Raw genomic sequence first — 18,174 nt, 5'->3', positions numbered from 1 at the left:
TAACTGGTGGTTTATAGGAAGTACAAGTGATTTCACATTCAAACGATCAGAAAAAAAACTACCCTTTGCCACCCTAATGTTACTGTTGAGGGCATCAGGGACTTATAGGGTCCCTTATTTTGTACTTCTGAGGGGGTCTTAATTAAAAAAAAAAATTGGTTTTATGTAGATTTTCAAAATTACCTGAGAACTCAGACTGGCAACAATACAACTGTCAATATCATCATCTCCACGGTGGACTACCTCCTCCGAGTGCAGGTAAGTGCTCACATCTGCCAGCTCCAAGTGGCGCTGGGGTCAGCTGGCCAACTGCAGAAGTGCTGTGAAGTGGGTTTGAATGTGTGTGCATTTATGGCTGGGTAAGTCGTGGGCTTTATCGTTGATCACAACCTTCCCATAATTCTTAGGGAAAACTGGCAGTACTTTGGCCCCTGGCCCTGACATGCCCATTGTTTTCTCTGTGTATAAATATATGTTTTTTGGTAACCTCTCATTTTGAGCTCAGTGGTATTCTAGATTCATTCCTGTTTTGTGAAACACTTTGATGCATGGTTCTTGCTCCTTGAGCTGAGACAGTACTGGGGAGAGTATTTGAAACATTCCTAAAAGTAGGACAGTCCATCCCACTGCACCCTGCTGCACTCAACTTTGATGTTCCAAGCTTAGTTTTATAATTGTCTTAATATTTTCACTGTTTTAAATTTCACCTTAACATCTTGTTGCTTAGAAATACCTCTGAGGCTGTATCTGTGTCTAACCCGTTTGCCAGGTTGGAGCTAAAGGGATGAGGCTGGAATAATGATAACAACTCTGTAAAGGTTTTATTTTCTCTCATTTTCCTATAAAAATGTCAGACCTAGTATTAAACAAATAAACAGAAACCTAGAAGTTCAAAACTTCCAGTTTTTTCCTTGATATTTAAAAAAATCCCTGGCACCAGGATTCTGATCCAAAGTCTTGAACTCACACTGTATTCCAGGAAGCCCTTAAACTTGTGATTTTTGTCTTAGGTTGTCTCCCATCCCCAGCAGTTGGGATTATAACATGACATCACCAGGCCAGGACTATATTGCTTTTAAAATAAGTGAGCATGGCTATTTTAGTCTCTTCTCTTCTCTTCTCTTCTTCCCTCCCCTCCCCTACTCTCCCCTTCCCTCCCCTCCTCTTCCCCCCTCCTCTTTCCTCCCCTCTCCTCTTATCTCCCTTTCTCCTCTCCTCCCCCTCCTCTCTCTTTCTCCTTTCTTCCCCTCCCCTTTCCTCCCCCTACCCTCTACTCTTCTCTTTTCTTCAACTTATCCCTTCCTTCTTCCTCTCTCCCTCCCTCCTTCTCTCCCACTGTCCTCACTATCTACCCCCTTCCTTCATTTCTTCTTCTTCCCATCTTTCTCTCCTTTATAGGAGAAAAGTCCATTATGAAACAAATATATCAAAAGGCATTTTTGAAAACACATTTGTAAGTTCTTAAAGACTATGTCATCAAACTCAAATGTAGTTCATATGTTCAACAAAATTATATTATTAATTTAGCCAACAAAGGCTTCTTCCAAGTGTGAGTACATGGGACGAATCTGTGAGTCTCAGTCTCACAGATTGGTGTTGGTTTTCAGCTCTTAGTGATCATGAGCAGGCCAGCCACTGTCCTTAGTTACAAAAACTAGGAGCACCATGGAATTCTTTTGCTGAAATACTCCTGGCTCCTCTGGAGAAAAAAGGAGGGCAGATGTCTGCAAACCCAAAAACATTGTTCCATGCATGGCCTGTCTGCTTGTCCAGCTCATATTATAAACATCCAATTTCACTCCATGAACAAATATATTAGTCTTCCTGAATTATTACAGTTGTCGAAATCAAGGTGATCAGAGAGGAATTCTTGAAGCTAAGTTCTTTGCTTGTTATTTTGAGGGAGGTGTTTCTGGGGTGCTGGGGGTGTTCCACACTGTGTACTTGGGAAGAAGGTTGATGATTGGTATCTACTTCCCTGCTTTCCTTTTGCCGCTGTATCTAAGATCTCTATCTGTGCAGGCTCTAAGCCTGGCTGGGGCAATGATAACTGGCTAATGCCCTTCCACAGCATGGTCTCTGTTTTCCAGGAGTCTATTAGTGATTTCTATTGGTACTACTCTGGGAAAGACATCATAGATGAGCAGGGCCAACGCAACTTCTCCAAAGCCATCCAAGTGGCGAAGCAGGTGTTCAACACTCTCACAGAGTACATCCAGGTAAACATCAAGACATTTCTGCTATTTACAAAAAAAACAAAACAAAAAAACAAAAACAAAAACAAAAAACGAAACAAAAATCAGTTTTAAAGAAACTTTTCTGACTGGGCCTGGTACCACAGACTTGTATTCCAGCTACTCACAATGTGAGGCAGAAAAATCCAAAATTCAAGGCCTACCTGGTCTACAGAGTGAGTTCTAGGCTAACCTGAGCAATTTAGTGAGACCCTGTCTCAAAATAAAAAGTAAAGAGGGCAGATGATGTAGCTCAATGTTAAAACATTTACTTGGCATATGTGAAGCTCTAGGTTCAATCCCCAATGCTTATAGATAGGTAGGTGGATATATATATATATATATATATATATATATATATATATATATATATATATATAGATAGAAAATTTAACCAGTTACCATTGAATTCCATAGAAAATGTATTACACCTAAAATATATTCCATATTCCTATTGACTTTTCAAAAATATTTATTTTTATTTATATATTTTTTATTTTTTGATTTATGTATTTATTTTTATGTGTGTATGGGGTGCCCAGGGAAGCCAGAAGAGAGTGTCAGATGCCCTGGAGCTGGAGTTACAGATGATTGCAAACTGCTGTGTGGGTGCTGAGAACTGAACGTGGGCCCCCTGGAACAGCAATGAGCATTGTTAGCCTCTTATCTATCTCCTCAGGACTCCTATCCACTCTGTACATTCTCTTTGCCAATATCCAGACTAAACTATAAGATGGAGACCTGTACTTATACACCATGGCACTGTGATTTTGGACAGACTGAGATATGACTTATTCGCTACAGGAGTGGTTTGGGTGATTTTGCATTTCTAGGGCCTGTAGTAATTATTGATCATTCAGTGAATGCAAGGGAGAAGAAAAGAAAGAGAAACTGGGTCATTAACACACATTTGATAGTATTTCAGTGATGGTGAAGCTGAAGTCTCATAGAAATAATTTAAAAAGAGCATTTAAGAAACTATGTTCAGATAAGGATGTACACTGCATTCCTTTCAGCTTCAAAGACTGTAAACGGGTGAGGTTTTATAATGTCATTTCCCATCTTAATTCATGTTATTTCTCAGCTCTGGAACTAGGTAGCACTTCATTTCCTAAAGTAGACTAAATCTGTCCATGAGCTAGCAGAAGGGGCCTAAGAAGTTGAAGGTTGCAGGCTGGTCACTCAGGGTTGCTCCCCCTGTCTCCTGGGCCAGGAAGGCAAAACAATTTACAAAGCAGTAACTGACTGATCAGTATCAGGATATATGATCAGACTTAGGTGAGATGTTTGTGTTGGGATTGTGTTAAGGAGACTCTTTCATTATCTTGCCAACTGAACTAGATCTAGGAATTAAATGGCTTTATCTTTCTGGTTTTTAGACAGTCAGATTAATTGACAGCTTGGCTTTTGACTTGGTGACCTGAAACCTTAGCATGAATGGCTTTATTTTGATTTTCAGCCCAATTTTAGTCCAAATAATGGCGTACTGCAATATTCATTTGCTAATGGAATAGCTACCCACACAAGTCCTAGTTAACCATATGTAATGTAATACATTATTTATTATTATTATTATTATTAATTTTTTTATCCTAACCAGAGTTTCCCCTCCCTCCTCTCCTCCCAGTTCCTCCCCTCCCTCCTCTCCTCCCAGTTCCTCCCCTCCCACCTCCCCTCCCACCTCCCCTCCCACCTCCCCTCTGCCCCCTGCTTTATCCACTCCTCCTCTGTTTCTATTCAGAAAAGGACAGGATGTCAACAAAACATGGCATGTCAAGTTATAGTAAGACTCAGCACCTCCCCTTGTATTAAGGCTGGTCAAGGCAACCCAGTATGAGGAATAGGGTCTCAAAAGCCAATAAAAGTGTCAGAGACAGTCCCTGTTCCCACTGTTAGGAGTCCCACAAGAGGACAGAGTTACACAATAATAATATATAGAGAGGGCCTAGATCAGTCCCATGTAGGATCCCTGGTTGTTGGTTCAGTCTCTGTGAGCTCTAAGAACACAGGTTAGTTGATTCTGTGAGTTTTCTTGTGATGCCCTTAGATCCCTCTGGCTCCTACAATCCTTTCTCCCTCTCTTCAGCAGGATTACCCAAGCTTGGCCTAATGTTTGACTATGGGTCTCTGCATCTGTTTTTACCAGTTGCTGGATGAAGGCTCACTGATGACCATTACGTTAGGTGCCAATCTATGAGTATAGCAGAATATTATTAGGCATCATCATATTGACATTTTTCCCCAGTTGTGTTTGGTTCTATCCTAGGTCTCTGGGCCACCTAGTCTCTGGGTCCTGGCATTCCAGGCAGTGTCAGGGGTGGGCTCATTCTTGTGGCATGGGTCTCAGGCTGGAATGGTCATTGGTTGGCCACTCCCACAATCTCTGTGTCACCCTTACACCAGCACATCCTATAGGCAGGACAGACTACTGTAGGTCAAAGGTTTTGTGGCTGGTTTGGTTTTCCACTCCCTCCACTGGAAGTCTTGCCTAGTCATAGAGGTAGCCAGTTCAAGCTACATATTCTCTTTTGCTAGGAGTCTTAGCTGGGGTCATCCTTGTAGATTCCTGGGAGTTTCCCTTTCACCAGGTTTCTAACTGACCCTGAATTGGGCCCCTTTCCAGTTGGCTCTTTCAGTACACTCCCCGCAACTCCCCGCACCTGATCCCTCATATTCCTTTCCATCCCCACCCACCCCAGTCTACCCATGAAGTCTCTTCTGTTTCCCTTTCCAGGGAGATCCAAGTGCCCCTCTAGAGCCCTTCTTGTTACTTTCATGTTACAATCTATGGATTGTAGCATTATCCTTTACTTTACAGCTAATATTCATTTACGAGTGAGTAACGAGTGAGTACATACCATGTTTGTCTTACTGTGTCTGGGTTACCTCACTCAGAATGATTTTTTTTCTAGTTCCATCATTTGCCTTTGAATTTCATGATGTCATTGTTTTTAACAGCTGAGTAATATTCCATTGTGTAAATGCACCACATTTTCTTAAACTCTTTCTTTGACTCAAAACCTTAAGTATCTCCCAAAGGAAGTCATTACTGAACAAAGACCCAGTTGATTTTCTGCTGTTCACCATTGACTTTTCAGTCTCTTCTCCTTGATGCTTGTACCATGCATTCCTGTGTTGCAAATGCACTTCCATGGCACTGAAATCCTACAGATCCATTGTTCTGAGGCCAGAAGCTACCATGGCCATAAGCAGGACAAGTACAGAGAGATGGGAAGGGGAAGAGAAGGCACACATATGCTAAGGCACATGTGTGGATGCCAAAGGACGTATTTCAGGAATTAGTCCTTGCCTTACATCTTGTTCAGGCCCTGTCTCTTGTTTCTGTTCCTGAGTAAAGTGCTTCAGTCTGGCCTGCAATCTTTTCTACAATCCTCCTGTCTCCACCTCCCATCTTGTCTTAGTTAGGGTTTTATTTGCTTTGAAGAAACACCATGACCACAACAACTCTTATAAAGGAAAACACTTAGTTGGGGCTGGCTTACAGGTTCAGAGGTTTATTCCATTAGCATCATGGTGAGATGCATAGTGGTGTGCAAGCTGACATGGTGCTGGAAAAGGAGCTGAGAGTTCTTTATCTTGATCTGCAGGCAGCATAAGGAGACTGCGTGCCACAGTGAGTGTAGCTTGAGCATAGGAGACCTCAAAGCCTGGCCCCACAGTGACACACTCCCTCAAACAAGGCTACACCTCCTAATAGTGCCACTCCCTATGGACCAAGTATTCCAACACACACACACACACACACACACACACACACACACGAGTCTATAGGAGCCATACTTATTCAAACTGCCACACCCCTAAATGTAGGAGGACGGGCATAATAGATGTGCACCACTGAATCTGGCTTTTTTTTTTTTTTTTTTAATGAGGGTCATAGAAATTGAATTCATCTCATCAGGCTTACACAAGTGCTTTTTATCCATTGATCCATCTCCCTGGCCTGACATTAAAATTTAAGAGTTTATTTTAACAATCATTGAATTCACTTTGTGAGGATTACTTATGAGTTCAGTAAGTTACCTCTTTGTAAATCAGGCTCAGCCAGACTGCAAGTGACTCAGTGCTCCACCAGGGGCCAGGGTGGGAGGACGTTTATCCTGTATTTTTGGAAGTAATAATGTTTTAAATAATGCATCTAATATGTAATATCTATTTAAGAAACCACTTGTTATGTATACCTAATATATGGTTGGCTAAATAATAAGGCTTCTAATTAGAGGTTCCTTGTCTGTCCCTGACTCTTGAGCTCATGTTTACAATGATGTGGCTTGGCTTGGCTTATGAGGGAGTCCAAAGCTAGAGCTCTTTCAGGCAATAGCTTTCCAATAAATTATTTTAACAGAGTCAAGATTCTTGGATTCAAGATTTATGAAATTAATGATCAAGTATTAATTTTTAAATTGTCAGGAGTTACATCGTTTGCTAAGTAATTGTACAACTGAAACATCAAAGAGGGGTTGGTTTCCTTTTTGTGAATATTATATCCATGTTACGACTTAGGGATAAGAAAAGATTTCTTCTTCTCCTAAGCATATTCTCATATTTTTGTTGTTTTTGTTTTTTGAAAGGTCTCGTGTAGCCCAGGCGAGTCTCTAGCCACTTAGTGTACAAGTGTGGTAGCCCGAGATGACCTTGAACTCCTCTCTGTTGCTGGTATCACAGGCTGTGCTACCACACTTGTTTTACATACTCTTTTTACACAAGGTAGTGACTATTGATTTGACTAAGTGACTAAGCCATCGGTATCCCCCCCTTTTCCTAAAAAGATGAAATAATCGGGGTCTCCAGTGTTTTCATCTATATATAGAAACAATGCATCAAAATACCTGAGAAGTTCTTAGGGACACTTAACCAGACAGTCCTGGGAAGAACACTGTCAAGGGCACCTTATTCCTACCATGTCTCTTTCATTTTATGCCTCTCTTTATAGATAAGAAGCTGGCAATAAGATATATAAACAGGGAATTAAATTTTTCTTTCCTTAAAATTTACTTAGTCAAATAAATAATTCTAAATGATCACTGTCCCTCTGTTCATGCTGCAGGGTCCTTGTACTGGAAACCAGCAGAGCTTGGCACACAGCAGGCTGTGGGATGCTGTTGTGGGCTTCCTGCATGTATTTGCCCACATGCAGATGAAGTTGTCTCAGGTAAGTCAGCAGCCTTTAATGGAGTGGGTACAACATGGACTGTAACCACTAGCAACGACACATGCATCCTTATGTTTTGATATTATCTCTTCTACATCACTTACCTATGGGTCTTTTACTCTATTTCAAATATTTTATTTTTTCAATTTTTATTTCTTTATTATATTTTTAAATAAATCACTTTATTATAACGAGTTCACAAATAAAATATCACATAGCTAAGGTAGATGGTTTCTTAAAGATTTATTTTTAAGTGTGTGTATGTCACATGTAATTGAAGGCATACATAAAGGACAGAAGAAAGCATTGGCTCCTGTGGAGCTAGAGTTTTAGATGGTAGTAAGATACCTAATGTAGATGTTGGGAACTAAACTCAGGTCCTGTGCAAGAGCAGTGAATGGCCTTAACCATTGAGTCATTTCTTTATCCTGTATGTCAGATATTTTAATAAAAAAACATCTTATCCCTCTAATGGAGAGGGCACCAATTTTTGGACCAAAGGAAGGATTTTGTCCTAGTCCAACTTGGGTGAACCAATGAGTTGGGTGAACCTATCAGATGATGGGTGACTCAGAAGCAACTGCATCATCAGAGAACCCACTGGACGACTTTCTTTGGGACAGCTAGACTACTGAAGGCTCCCACATGTGATATGGAAAATTCATAAAATCAGCACAACTAAAGAGTTCCCACAAACCTAGGGCAAACACATTACTGCAGAGCACCCATCAAGAAGAAAACACAGAGCACTTCATGTAAGGTTAGCACAGAGGCAGAACAAAGGATATGAAGCAGCCATTACCATTTCACAGCCTTCTGACCCCTTCTCTGCTCTTGGTTCATTGGGAATTTTCTTCCCACTCACAGATATGGAAAAGGGATTTGACACCTGTGATAAATTTGTTAAGGAGAGTAAGTCCTTACAAGTTCACATAACAAGCGAAGATAACATTGGCTCAATACCAGGAACATTAACTTTTTGAAAGTCAAAGAATAGATCATGGTTGTAAAGACAAACAAGGAATAGGCTTTGATATTAATTAACAAAGTCTGTTGGAAGCATCGGCTTCCTGCTTCCCTACTACCATGCCTGTTTCATTTCAAACCGAATATGCATGGCTAGAAAAAAATTAATACCATCCCTGGGTAAATGGGCCTCTGGTTCAGGTCATCTTGGTGGTATCAAAAGACCTGACACACCTGTTGGAAATGGGTGTCTGCCACATGATAGAAAAAGGAATACAAGAGTTAGTCAGAAGAGAGGTGATCAGAAGGTGAAGGCACTAGCTGCCAAGCCTGGAGCCCGAGTTTGATCCCCAGAACCCACATAGTGGATGGAGAGAGCCACTCCCTGTAAATTGTCCTGTGGCCACCATAAGCTTGCAGTGGCACCTGAGCATGCACATATGCATTCATGTACATACATACGTGCTACACACCCTCTCAAAATAAGTAAATGTGTGTACAAAAAAAAGAATAAGAAAAAAGGAGTCAGAGAGAATGAAAATACAGTCTTTTCAAGTAAAAACTGTGTCCAGTATGCAGAAACAGCTGAATCTTGCCTAGAATTAGCATGTCTCTCAGGACTTAGGTTCCTCCACATACCTGTTGGGCACATGTCCTTACAGGCACTTCAGCAAACACACATCAAAAGTGAGCAGTAAAGGTTCTTTACTTCATCAGTATGTCTGAATTTAGCAAGCCATGTGTTTAGATTTGACATCCAGTAGTTCTGTGATGCCTTAAAGGGCTTAGTGTTGGCAACCAAGAAATTTCCTGTGAGGACAGATGTGATCTGGCCATGTGTTCTTCTCCTTATCTCAAATGTAATATATTAATTTTTTTAGGATTCCAGCCAAATCGAGCTCTTGAAAGAACTAATGGATCTCCAGAAGGACATGGTGGTCATGCTGCTGTCCATGCTAGAAGGTAGGGCTTTAGTGTGTCCTTTCAAGTTCTCTTTTATTCTTGTTGGACAAATTTGTGCTTGTGTTTGGCATCACTGTGGAGCAAGGTATAATGCTGTGAAGCAATGCCCAGCTACTCAGATGCATTGCTGGGTGTCTCTAGTTTCTCTTCTTGTGGCTATGATGAAACTTCCTGATAAAAGCAACTTGATAGAGAAATGGTTGTTTCTGTGGCACATTCTATCCTAGTGGAGAAACTAAGGTAGAAGGAGATTGAAGCAGCTGGTTATGTTGTATTCATAATCGGAGAGCAGAGGGCAATGAATGCTTGCTAGTGCTCAGGTCCTTTCTCCAGTTTATACAGTCCAGGATCCCTGGACTTGCCCACAAGTAAGATGGGTTTTCCAACACCAATCAACATAATTAAGAGAATTCCTCAGGGGTATTCCCAGAAGCCCACCTCAGGCTCCTCACCATATGTGTCTACTCCACAAACAGATGTTACAGCCCCCTTGCTGGGCATAGCGTTGTTTGTTTTGGGGTTCATAGAACTCCCTGTTTTAGGAATACAGCCTTCTGTGAGTCAGCAATTTACAAAATAACCTTGTTTTCTGAGGCTTGGCAGTAATCTACCCTTTTCTAACTCCAAACCCTGGACCATGGGGAGATACAGGATAGTGGTTTCTATTGTAAATTAGAAATGAGGGGGGAGGGAGAGAGGGAGGGAAAGAGAGGGAACCCAAGTTGTCAGTCATAGCAGTAAGTGCCCTTTCCTGATGCACCATCTCGCTGGCCCAGAAATATTATTTAATGCGTGGAACCTAATTACTTTGAAAATACAGCTTTTCCAGTATTTCTATAATCACTTTTTGAGATGTTAGTTTAGAAATAATTATCCATCTGCTCTCAAGGCCTCATACATTAGAAGAAAATTTAAATCAATGAATTCGGTTCATGTTTAAGTCCAGGTTTGTATGATTATTTTGTCTGTAGGTACAAGTTTTGTTAAAAAAAATGCTCCTTTTTAAACAACTACCCATGCTTTTCCACCAGGTAATGTTGTGAACGGAACAATAGGCAAACAGATGGTGGACATGCTTGTGGAGTCATCTAACAATGTGGAGATGATCCTCAAGTTCTTTGATATGTTTTTGAAACTAAAGGACTTGACGTCCTCTGACACATTTAAGGAGTATGACCCTGATGGCAAAGGGGTCATTTCCAAGAGAGACTTCCACAAAGCCATGGAGAGCCATAAGCACTACACCCAGTCAGAGACTGAGTTTCTGCTGTCCTGTGCAGAGACAGATGAAAATGAGACACTGGACTATGAAGAGTTTGTCAAAAGGTTTCATGAGCCTGCGAAGGACATTGGCTTCAATGTTGCTGTCCTGCTGACCAACCTCTCAGAACACATGCCCAATGATACGAGACTGCAGACCTTCTTGGAGTTAGCAGAGAGTGTCCTCAACTACTTCCAACCGTTCCTGGGTCGCATTGAGATCATGGGCAGTGCTAAGCGTATCGAGAGGGTCTATTTTGAGATCAGTGAGTCCAGCCGAACCCAGTGGGAGAAGCCACAGGTCAAGGAGTCCAAAAGGCAGTTTATATTCGATGTGGTCAATGAGGGTGGGGAGAAGGAGAAGATGGAGCTGTTTGTGAACTTCTGTGAGGACACCATCTTTGAGATGCAGCTGGCAGCTCAGATCTCAGAGTCTGATCTAAATGAGAGGTCAGCAAATAAAGAAGAGAGTGAGAAGGAGAGGCCTGAAGAGCAGGGCCCACGGATGGGCTTCTTTTCCCTCCTCACCATCCAGTCAGCCCTGTTGGCTCTCAGGTACAATGTCTTAACCCTCGTTAGGATGCTCAGCCTGAAGAGCCTAAAGAAGCAGATGAAGAGAATGAAAAAGATGACAGTGAAGGACATGGTCACAGCCTTCTTCTCATCCTACTGGAGTGTGTTCGTGACCCTCTTACACTTCGTGGCCAGTGTCTGCAGGGGCTTTTTTCGCATTGTTTCCAGCCTGCTGCTTGGGGGGAGCCTGGTGGAAGGCGCTAAGAAAATCAAAGTGGCAGAGCTTCTAGCCAACATGCCAGACCCCACTCAGGATGAGGTGCGAGGAGATGAAGAAGAGGGAGAGAGGAAGCCGTTAGAGTCAGCTCTGCCCTCTGAAGACCTGACGGACTTAAAGGAACTGACGGAGGAAAGTGACCTTCTTTCAGACATATTTGGCTTGGATCTGAAGAGGGAAGGAGGGCAGTACAAACTAATTCCTCACAATCCAAACGCCGGCCTCAGTGACCTTATGACCAACCCCATCCCTGTCCCTGAGGTACAAGAAAAGTTACAGGTACTTCACTTGAAGTTATCGCTATTAATGCCATGAAGCACCCCATCCAACCCCCCACCCCCACTTGGTGCATGCATGTGCTCTGGCTCTCTCTGGCTCATATGCACATGCTCTCTCTTACTTGCTCTGTCTAGCTGTCTGTGTTTCCTTCCCTCCCCCTCCCTCCTCCTACCCTCTCTTTCCTCCCCCACTTGAGCATACGTGCTCTTTGGCTTTGTCTCACTCTTATGCACACATCCTCTCTTGCCCTCTCTCACTCCTTTGCTCTCTCACACACTCTTTCTCTCTCTTGCTCTCAACTTTAATTTCTGGGAAAAATGACCTTTGTAAGGCAAAACTAGACCTGGAAAGAATCTGTGTGATTTGTTATGAGAAACATAATTTATATGCTTTGTAGGCAATGAGAGCCTGCTGTGATGGTCAGCTGGACCATCTTTCCCTACCCAAATCTTTGTGCCTAGTTTCCAAGTGTCTGAGAACACTGAGGAAATGAGACGTTCAAAGCTAAAAGGTTTGCCAGTGGGTGGAGTTCTGTGTGCTGAAATAATTCAAAGGCCAGTGCTTAGATGATACTAAACAGTAAGACTTAAGTTGACCTTGAAAGAGAAAGAAGATTTGAGCAGATAGATAAGATAAAGCAGGTTGTTTCTGAAATGGGAAAAGCCGCTGGAAAGGAGCCTAGAGAGTTTTTAATCCACTGCTTTTGGAGACGATGGTGTGCATAAAAAGTGGGGGACATGGAACTTCTATCTCAGTGTAAGCACAACAATCTCCCGTGTGGATTATGAATTGGCAGGTGGCTGCACAGATCCCCAAGGGCACTCAGGTGACATGGAATCCTGCTTAGAGAACTGAGAAAGTCTCTGTCACCATAGTGCTTGCTTTTATCTTGGTTACTTTTTTTGTTCAGTTGATACAAGCTAGAGTCATTTGAGAAGAGGAATTCTCAATAGAGAAATACCTTCCCTAAGACTGGCTTTTAAGTGAGAATGTCAGGTATTTTCTTGATTAATGATTGATGTGGGAGGGTCCAGGCCACTGTGGGCAGTACCACATCTGGGTTTATAGTCTTGGGTTGTATAAGAAAGCAGGCTGAGAAAACCATGAAAAAGAGGCCAAGTAGCAGCATTCTGCCATGGCTTCTGCTTCAGTTCCTGCTTGACTTCCCTTAGTGATGGACTGTAAACCCTTTCCTCCCCAAGATGCTTTTGATTATAGTGTTTTATCACAATAGAAATCTAAGTATGATACTCTGTAAGCATAAGGCCTAGAGTTCAATCTAAGGAACCTACATTTTTAAAAGAAAAGGCCAGTGTAGTAGTACAGGCTCATAATCTCAGCTCAAGAGAGGCAAACGGGTTGGTCCCTGGAGCTCACTAGCTAGCCAGGCTAGCCTAATTGAAGAATCTCTTACCAAAGAAGTCCTGTCTCAAAAACAAAACAAAAGGAAGCAAACAAGGTGTATGGCCTATGAGGAGTGGTGGCTTAGGTTGTCCTCTGATCTCCATATGCATGGCCACCCATGCACACACCCACCTGCAGACACAAGTGTAGGTGGACTTTTCTTTACCCACCAGTTCCCAAATAACCCACAAAGAGACAATATTGATAAAAATGCTCGGCTGATAGCTCAGGCACCCCCCCACACATGCACCTACAATAATAATAACTATAATCCTGTTTTTCTGTTCCCTATTGACATGTTCAAGGAGCAGAAGGCAAAAGAAGAGAAAGAAGAAAAAGAAGAAACCAAGTCTGAACCTGAGAAGGCTGAGTATGTATTGCCACATGCTTTCCTCCATGTCCCTGAACCTCTTGGCTTGGCCCCTGCTCTTTGGGAGCTTGGATAGAGACTCTTGCCCTGCAAAGGCATCACATGATCCAGTCTCACATCTATGTGGAAACCAGAACCTTATTCTATGCAGGGCCACCTGGATTCTCCTCTTTCTATGGGCAGTCCCTGTGTGTGCTTTTCCCTTATTGGAAGAGACCACAATGTCTCTCTGAAAGTACTGATGGATAAAACTTTTGTGTGAATGTTTGTCCTTTTAAAAATGGGAAGAAACCAATGTGGCAAATTCAGCAGCTTGGTGTGTTCTGAGCATTGTCTGAGGCCGCATGCATAGAAATCTCCTAGACATTGTTAAAAATTGAGGATTCCATGCTAGAGAGGTAGCTTAGAGAGTCAAGTGTTTGCTGCAGAACATGAAGACCTGAGTTCAATCCCCAGAGCCCACATAAAATCCCTGGTGTGAGGTGCAGATTTGTAATTCACTGGGGAGCCAAGTTAGCCTAATTAGAGAGCTCCAGGCCAGGAAGAGACTTTGTCCAGAAAATACTGGGTAGATGGCTCCTGAAGAATGACAGCTGAGGTTACCTTGTGGCCTATAAGAAAACACACATGCAGCCACCTACTCAGAAGCACACAGTACAGATTCCTGGGTCACACCCCACCTGCTTACACATAGACAGACAGACAGACTGATACACACACACACACACACACACACACACACACACACACACACACACACCTCCATGTTCTGGAATGGGCCTAGTGGTCTTCATCTTCATGAGCACACCTGGTGTTGTGGAGCCCTATTATAGATGCAGAGGTAGGTAATGAAGAGTACAGCATACAGCATGGGAAATACCAAACTCCTTCTTCATAACAGCCTTACATCAATAATGTAGAAAACCCTTATCTTGCCCCAAGTTTATGTAATCTTATAGGCTCATCTAGAAAAAGCTAAGAAAAGTTAAAGTCTTAGGTTCCTGTCTCACTACCGTTCTAACAGAGCAGCCACTTTCCCACATTATTTTACTATTTCATTAGCCTGTTTTCATTGTCTTAGATCTTGGGTCTGTTGTAAATGTGACTAGATAAATGACATTAGAATAGAAAAGGTGGCACTTATGATGGGGTACAGTAGGCATGCAGGTCTTACCTGATGTGAAGTATAGCGTTGGCTAGACTTAGTGTGAGCATGATATAGCATCTATGCCCTTACAAGAAAGATTCTTATTTTACATTTAAAGCATTTCTTATATAGACTTCTAATTCTGGGACCAGAGAGATGGTTCAGCAGGTAAATGTGCTTGTTGCCAAGTCTGGTGACCTGAGTTTGATCCCCAGGACCCACATGATGGAAGAAGGCAACTAACATCCTCAACTTGGCCTCTGAACCCCACACATTTGCAAGTACACAGACAACTTAAATCAATAACTCTAATTCTTAAAAAGTATTAAACTTCTAGTTCTAATTCCATTATTATCTAGAATTAATATAACAATGTAATTATATCAATATTAAAATTAATATATTTTCCTTAATAGCATTAGGTAAGTGTGATTATCTGTACCAGTGTCCTTTTTATGTGAGAAAAACCAAATGCCCAGGACTTTGATTTTAGGTGTCAATGGCTAGAGATTGTTAAAAATTGAATTATTCACCAGTAAAGATGGCTCAGCTGGTAAAGGTTTTTGCTGCCAAGCCTGAGGACTTGAGTTTGATCCCCAGAATCTACATGGTAGGAGGTTAGAACCAAGTTCTACAAGTTGTCCTCTGGTCTTCACTAGTGCTATGCCTTCCCACCCCCATAAAACAGTCACCTCTCAGCCTTTGAGCTGAGATCAAGTGTAATTAAATATAAAATGAATTATGATTTTAATAATCAAAATTTAAAGCAAGGTGTGTTGCTAGGCCTGGCAGTGCAGTACTGATATCATGGCTACTTGCGAGAGGCTAGGGCAGGAAGACTGCAAGTTCAAGACTGGCTTGGGTTCTACAGAGGAAGTTCAAGGCCAGCCTAGGCAACTTAGTGAGACCCTGGCTCAAATTAAATAGTGAAAAGGAGATCTGGGGATGTAACTTCATGGCAGATTGCTTGCCTGGCATGCATGAGGCCTTAGTTTTGGGCCACAAAAGTATATTTTAAAAGTAAGACGTGTTGAAAGGGGGGCCAAGAAATGTCTTTGTTGTTGTACCATTGTGCAACCAAATATTTTATTATACAAGAGAATCTGCTAAGATATGGATACAAAAAGTTTTCCAGCCTGAAAAATGTCCCTTTGATTTAAATTCCACAGAATCATTCAACTGTGGGGAAGGTAGGAAATCCTTTTCCTCAGTCTAAAATCTGGAATGCTATGATTCATTGGAGCAGATATTAGTTTGGGAGCTAGAAGGATAGCTCAGTTCATAAAGATCTTGTTACATGAGTACATGAGTGTGATGATATTTTCTTTGTGCACCCCAATAAAGTTTATCTGAGGATCAGAGAAAAAAGCCAGCCACTATAGTAAACATAGAGGTCAGGCAATGGTAGCACATGCCTTTAATCCTATCACTTGGGAGGCAGAGATCCGTCTGGATCTCTGTGAGTTCAAGGCCACACTGGGAACAGAGTCAGGCAGTGGTGGCACACGCCTTTAATCCCAGCACTTGAGATCTCATGTCTTTGCTTGGGAAGGACACATGCCTTTAATCCCAGGAAGTGATGGCAGGAAGCAGAAAGGTGTATAAGGTGTGAGGACCAGGAACTAGAGGCGTTTTAGAGGCAATTCAACTGAGCCACTCATGGGTGAGGACTCAGAGGCTTTCAGTCTGAGGATTCGTGGAAACAGGATCAGCTGAGGAGTTGGTGAGATGAGGTTGGCTGTGACTTGTTCTATTTCTCTGATATCTCAGTTTTCACCCCAATATCTGGCTCTGGGTTTTTTATTAATAAGGCCATTTAGCAATTCATCTTACACGTGAGCCTGAGTTTGATCCCAAAAGCCCACATAAAAGGCTGCATAATGCCCTGCTCTTGTAATCCCAGCACTAGGGAGGTAGAAACAGTCAAATCCCTGGGACTTGCTGGCTAGCCAGCCCAACCTAATAGGTAAACCAGACCAAGAGTCTGTCACACAAAATGAGGTGGATAATGCCCAAGGAAGAAGGATGCTCAAGGTTGTTTTCTGGCTTCTACATTTACACACACGCACACATACACAACGCTTATACATGAACACACACACATACACATATACATATACATATATACAGAACTTAGTTTCTAAGCAGATATTGTGATTTATTTGTTTACTTCGTATTTTGCAGAGTACCCGCTTGGCTCTTCACTTTCTAGACAGCTTATGCTTTCTTTGTTTTCACAGGGGTGAAGATGGAGAAAAAGAAGAAAAAGCCAAAGACGATAAAGGCAAACAGAAGTTGAGGCAGCTTCACACACATCGATACGGGGAACCTGAGGTGCCAGAGTCGGCGTTCTGGAAGAAAATCATAGCCTATCAGCAGAAGCTGCTGGTGAGACTTTGGGGATGACTTTTAGGACTGAGTTATTGTCCCTGGCTATGTGCACCAGTTGGTCCCAAAAATCCCTTCTACCACCCACATGTGAGAATAAAACCCCTCATATAAGAATGATGGAGTGTTTGTATGTAAACAGCACATGTCCTTCTGTGTATTTTGACCTATCTAGATTATTTACGGTCTCTAATGCAATGTGACTGTTATGTAAATGTTTGTTATAGTGTATTATTTAGGGAATAATGGCAAGAAAAAAGTCTATATCCATATAAGACAGACATTGTTATCCAAGTATCTTTTTTCTTTGCAATTGGTTTGATTTATGAAAACAGGGTCTTCAGAACCAGGGGCTAAGGAGATATTTTATCTACTTATTTTAGTGTATTTGAATTTTAAAATGGTTTGTTTATCTTTATGTGTACATGTAAGTGTCTGCAGGCATCAATGTGTACCCTGTGTATACAGTGCCTGAGGGGCCAGAACAGGGCATCTGATACCCTAGACCTGGAGTTACAGACAGCTGTGTGCTACCACGTAGGCGCTGGACACCAAACCCAGGTCCTCTGCAAGAGCAGTCAGTGCTCTTAATTGCTAAATCATCTCTACAGCCCAGTGTATTTGTCTTTTTTTTTTTAGGGTAGATGCCTTTTTTGAAGTCACTGTTTCTTCTACATAATTTATGCTGCCACATACCCCATGACCTCTACACATCTTCACATGATCTGACATCCCCAAAGCCACTACATATATTCACATTGTCTTGACATCCTTTGACTGAATAACAGACATCATGGTAGGTCTTCCCACAAATACTTTAGTACTCATTAGGTATATTTTCAAGGCCCTCTTACACAGCCCCTTGGGTTCTGCCCCCAAACCAAATGAGTATCATCTCACCTTTTACTAAAAAGAAATATGTATAGACATATAAGTAAAATATAAATATATTTTTATAAATATAAACTTAATGAGTCAGCTTTTTGGTGATAACAATTCAAAGTTATCCTTTACAGACAAGTAAAAGAAAATGGAGAAATGGAGAGAAAGAAGATAGTTCTTCAAAGAGTTTTATGGAAGTTTTCCCTCAGTCTTGTATTTTTTCTGTAGTGTTTGTTACAGAGTCCACTGAACATGAAGGTTTGTGAGATAACTCTGTGTAATTGTTAATTTGATATGCATCAGTGGTTGCCATGGCGG

At 41.8% G+C, this 18,174-nt stretch overlaps 1 protein-coding gene across 2 annotated transcripts in view; it reads left to right on the top strand.

Annotated features, from left to right (window-relative positions):
* Ryr2 (ryanodine receptor 2) overlaps positions 1-18,174 on the top strand; it is a 581,527-nt gene that overhangs the window by 529,900 nt on the left and 33,453 nt on the right. Inside the window, exons 82-88 of one of the 2 annotated variants that reach the window (XM_076572925.1) lie at positions 170-258; positions 2,091-2,219; positions 7,303-7,407; positions 9,255-9,336; positions 10,368-11,647; positions 13,375-13,439; positions 16,827-16,974. In XM_076572925.1, coding sequence (XP_076429040.1) covers positions 170-258; positions 2,091-2,219; positions 7,303-7,407; positions 9,255-9,336; positions 10,368-11,647; positions 13,375-13,439; positions 16,827-16,974 — 1,898 coding nt within the window. Of the gene's footprint in view, positions 1-169; positions 259-2,090; positions 2,220-7,302; positions 7,408-9,254; positions 9,337-10,367; positions 11,666-13,374; positions 13,440-16,826; positions 16,975-18,174 lie in introns of both variants that reach the window. The other variant, XM_076572926.1, reaches the window with a different exon arrangement.

This window comes from Peromyscus maniculatus, chromosome 5 (assembly GCF_049852395.1).
Source record: "Peromyscus maniculatus bairdii isolate BWxNUB_F1_BW_parent chromosome 5, HU_Pman_BW_mat_3.1, whole genome shotgun sequence".
Lineage (NCBI taxonomy): Eukaryota > Metazoa > Chordata > Mammalia > Rodentia > Cricetidae > Peromyscus > Peromyscus maniculatus.
This window is presented reverse-complemented; position numbering and strand designations above follow the sequence as displayed.